The 4293-nt window shown below is 41.3% G+C and overlaps 1 protein-coding gene across 1 annotated transcript; it reads left to right on the top strand.

The window, feature by feature from the left end:
- The first annotated feature begins 467 nt into the window (after nucleotides 1–467).
- On the top strand, nucleotides 468–3087 carry LOC126071062 (olfactory receptor 7G1-like). The gene is made up of 3 exons (XM_049875360.1): nucleotides 468–541; nucleotides 2136–2324; nucleotides 2370–3087. Exons 1-3 carry the CDS (start codon nucleotides 468–470, stop codon nucleotides 3085–3087), a joined length of 981 nt encoding a protein of 326 aa, XP_049731317.1.
- The last annotated feature ends 1206 nt before the right edge of the window (nucleotides 3088–4293 follow it).

The following is a 4293-nucleotide window of genomic DNA, read 5'->3' as shown; positions in this document are numbered from 1 at the left end:
GGACACCATCTTCATCTATTAAATAATTTTTGTCATCTAACTAAATCTACTGAGTATGGATAAACCTACATACTAATGCCTAGCCAGTGACCTTGTGATTTCTCACAGCTCCATTAAAAATCAAAAGCCAAAATATCAACCCACATTCAACTGTGAAGAGAAATGTGTATCAAAATTATTGGGACACAACAAAAAAATAGCTAAATATGAAACCATAAAAAGGGAGTAACAGGTCTATCTATACTGATCACGGCCAGAATTGATCTTAAAATATGTTCTGTATAAATATACAGAATGAAGAGTGAGGATCATGGGATATTCAAATGACTCTTAGAAAGTAACAATGCTACAGATTTACATTTTATCATAGCTTAGCTATATTTCTCAAGTTATTATCTCTACCATCATATATAAATTATATTTTCACACCTAAAATTGGGATCAGGCTTTTTAATACCATTGGTGAGATGGATATGCTTTTGGTTGTACTTAAAAAGGCAGCAATGCAATTAGAGAAGGATGGTGTACCCACGTGTGCAAGGTATGTGACATGAAGGTAAGAGAAACAGGTAGAGAGAAGTAAATGGCATACAGCTGGTCCCCCAGGGACTGGGAATCAGCTTTCCTGAATTCTACCTTCTATTGTCCTGGCCCATAAAGATATTCACTGTCCTGCCATCAGAATGACAAGAAAAGTGTTTGGTTAATGAGGAGCTTTGGATATTGAGCCCCCAGGGACCTAGAGAGTACAAATAGTCTACCTGTGACCACCTCACTCAATATTCCTCCCCCAGCCAGGAAACAGCACACCTGGGAATCCTCCCACAGATGAGCCTCTTGCTCAGGGGCCTGATGCCTCACTTGGTCCTTCTGCATTTCCTGAGCAAAGCTCTTCCACCTGCATCATCCAACATCCAGGGCAGATGTCAAGCATCATTCCTCACTGATGCCAGCCAGGTAACCTAAATCCCTTAGTTAAAGTTTGGAAATGGAGACAGGTGTTTTAATAGTTTCATCCAAGGGAATGATGCATGTGAAGACAGTATGTGCATGAAATGACTGGAATCAAGTCACCCCTGAACTCCTGCCTAATTATCTCCCATCTTTCCGACAAGTTTCCTTGTATCTTTGCGCTGATGTCAAGGAGCTGTCATTCTACTAGTGTCCTCCTCCCTCTCCACAATGGCAAGGACCATTTTCCTCCTGATCAGCCCCTTCTCTAGCATGATGACTGCTTTCAAATTCTCTGTAATTTCAACATTCTTGTGCTGATGAAACAGGGCTCATTAATATCACCTTATCTTCCCATTCCTGGCTCTCAACATACATTTACATTACAAGTTTCTCCCACTACTCGAAAGTAGAGCATTCCTATGAAACATTTCATAAGCCGAAATGGTGTAAAGCGAAGAAAATTATCATTAATTTATATGGGAAAATCTTGTGAGCATTCCCAGACCCAAAAAATAACTCACCAAATCATACTAAGTAACACATATAAACTTAAAATGACACTAACGTACAGCGTTAACAGACAGTTCAAAACTATGCCATTTTATGTTAAGATGCTGAGTGTAGGTCCCAGGGAAGGGACTTGTCCAAAAGACACTGACTTCTCAGGGTGCGAGCTGCTTCTTAGATGGCTTTCTGTAGAACGAACACTAAATGCTAGTTTCCCTCTTCCCCTTTTTTTATAAATGTGAAAAGTCTCTTCGGATACCTTTTAGTTAATGGAGAAAACAAGTACTAATGTGGATCTTTCATAAAAGTGAAGTGGGATAAAGTGAACTTTCGAAAAGCAGGGGATACATTTATTTCTGTTGCCCAGTTCTGACCTCTGGGAAAAGAGGTCGTGTCCAAGACAGACTCATCACCTGCCTCCCAGTCTGTTTTTTCCAAATTGCCAAATATTTAAAATGAACAAAAATACTCTAATAAAAAAAGACCACCCTTTCATCCTTTTCCAAAATAAATAAATATTGACACTCTACTATATCAGCTTCTTTTTTTTTTTTAAACTAAATAACATGCACACATATGGCTCTACCTTTGTATTCCCATCCATTCTTCTCATTCTCATCCCAACATGGTGTTTGCTGACATTTGATTGTAAGTCACCTCATCTTTTCCATTAGATTCATCGACAATATGGAACCTAGAAACCAAAGAGGTGTTTCAGAATTCCTTCTCCTGGCACTGACAGATGATCCCGAAGTGCAGCCTTTCCTCTTCAGCCTGTTCCTGTCCATATATCTGGTCACTGTCCTGGGAAACCTGCTCATCACCCTGGCCGTCAGCTCTGACCCCCACCTCCACACCCCCATGTACTCCTTTCTCTCCACTCTCTCCTTTACTGACATCTGTCTCAGCATCACCACGATCCCAAAGATGCTGGTGAACCTTCAAGCACAGAATCAGAGCATCACTTATGCAGGATGCCTCACCCGGGTCTGCTTTGTCATGATTTTTGCTAGTACGGAAAATTTTCTTCTTGGAGTGATGGCCTATGACCGCTATGTGGCCATTTGTCACCCACTGAGGTACATGGTCATCATGGACTCCTGCTTCTGTGGCCTGCTGATTCTAGTCTCCTTGCTCGTGAGCATTGTGGATGCCCTGCTAAACAGTCTGATGTTGTTGAGACTGTCCTTCTGCACAGACCTGGAAACGCTTTACTTATTTTGTGAAGTTTTTCAGGTCGTCAAAATTGCCTTTTCTGAAATCCTCATCAATAACATCATCTTATATTTTGCAGCTAGCATACTGGGTGTTCTTCCTTTCTCTGGAATCATTTTCTCATATACTCAAATTGTCTCCTCCATTTTGAGAATGCCATCAGCAGGGGGACAGTATAAAGCTTTTTCTACCTGTGGGTCTCACCTCTCAGTTGTTTCCTTATTCTACGGGACAGCTTTTGGTGCATATGTAAGTATGACATTTACACACTCTTCTTGGAAGACCGCAGTAGCTTCAGTGGTGTACACTGTGGTAACTCCCATGATGAATCCCTTCATCTATAGCCTGAGAAACAGGGACGTGAAAGGAGCCATGAGAAACCTTATCAGGTGCACAATTGCTTTTCAGTGATTATATTATCTGCTTTGGGTTTGGATTTCTAGGTTGAGTCAAAGTGACAAAGTACCCTTGAGCCAGAATGCCTGACTTTTCCATTACCATATTCTAAAATGAACAGACAACATAATGGCTTAGTGTAATTAAACTTGAGGATGAAATCTGACTTCGCTCTTTGTGTAGCTCTGTGCTGTTTGACAAATTATTTCAACTCTCTAAAATCAATTTCGTTAGTCAGGTTCCATAGAAGCAGAGCCTGAGGTAGGTTTTGTTATAGTGATTTTGGGGAAACATTCTCAGAAGAAAGAACGAGAAAGTGGATTGGGCTGGTGAAGGATGTAAGCAAGCCATAACTTCAGCTTTATCCATTGATAGATTCATGTGAATGGCACCCCAGGGTTAGTCTCACTGAGTGACAAGGCGTCTGCCATTTCATGCCCCAATTTAGAAATTATTACGACTGTCACTGGTAAGCTGCATGTGCCCCTGGTGTCATCAACATTCACCACATTCAGCTTGATCCTGTATAAAATTGGCTGATTAGATTATTGCTGTGGCTTCAGGTGATTGTGAGATAATTGAAACTTATCACCGAGGAAGGCTTTGGTATTATGAAGAAAACAACAACCCTGACTCTAAATGCTCAAACAATAAAAAGAGTTATCTTTCATTACAAGGACATCAGGGATTGGAAATGCATAGAAACAGGACAGCAGGACTTCATTCATTTCCCCGCGAGGTGCCTTCATCCTAGGGATGGCCTCCCTCATGGTCACAGATGGCTGCAAGAGAGTCACGTGTCATAGCCAGACATCATGCTGAGACACAAAACTGACTCTTCATGGACCTACTGTGAATAGAGGACCTATTGTTAATACACCTTTCCATAGAATCATTCAAAAGACATCTCCTCCCATCTGATTGCTGAGAATAGCATCATATATCCCTTTCTAATCAAACTTCCGTTTGCTGTTGTTGTTGTTCTTAGGTGCCGTTCCATCGGTTCTGACCCATAGCTATCCTACGCACAACAGAACGAAACACTGCCTGGTTCTGAGCCATCCTTACAATCTTTGTTATGCTTAAGCTCATTGTTACAGCCATTGTGTCAATCCACCTCATTGAAGGTCTTCCTCTTTTCTGCTGACCCTGTACTTTGCCAAGCATGACATCCGTCTTCAGGGACTGATCCCTCCTGACAACATTTCCGAAGTATTTAAG

Source organism: Elephas maximus, chromosome 3 (assembly GCF_024166365.1).
Source record: "Elephas maximus indicus isolate mEleMax1 chromosome 3, mEleMax1 primary haplotype, whole genome shotgun sequence".
In the NCBI taxonomy this organism is placed as follows: Eukaryota; Metazoa; Chordata; class Mammalia; order Proboscidea; family Elephantidae; genus Elephas; species Elephas maximus.
Note: the sequence above shows the minus strand (reverse complement) of the source record. Positions and strands in the feature narration are given on the sequence as shown.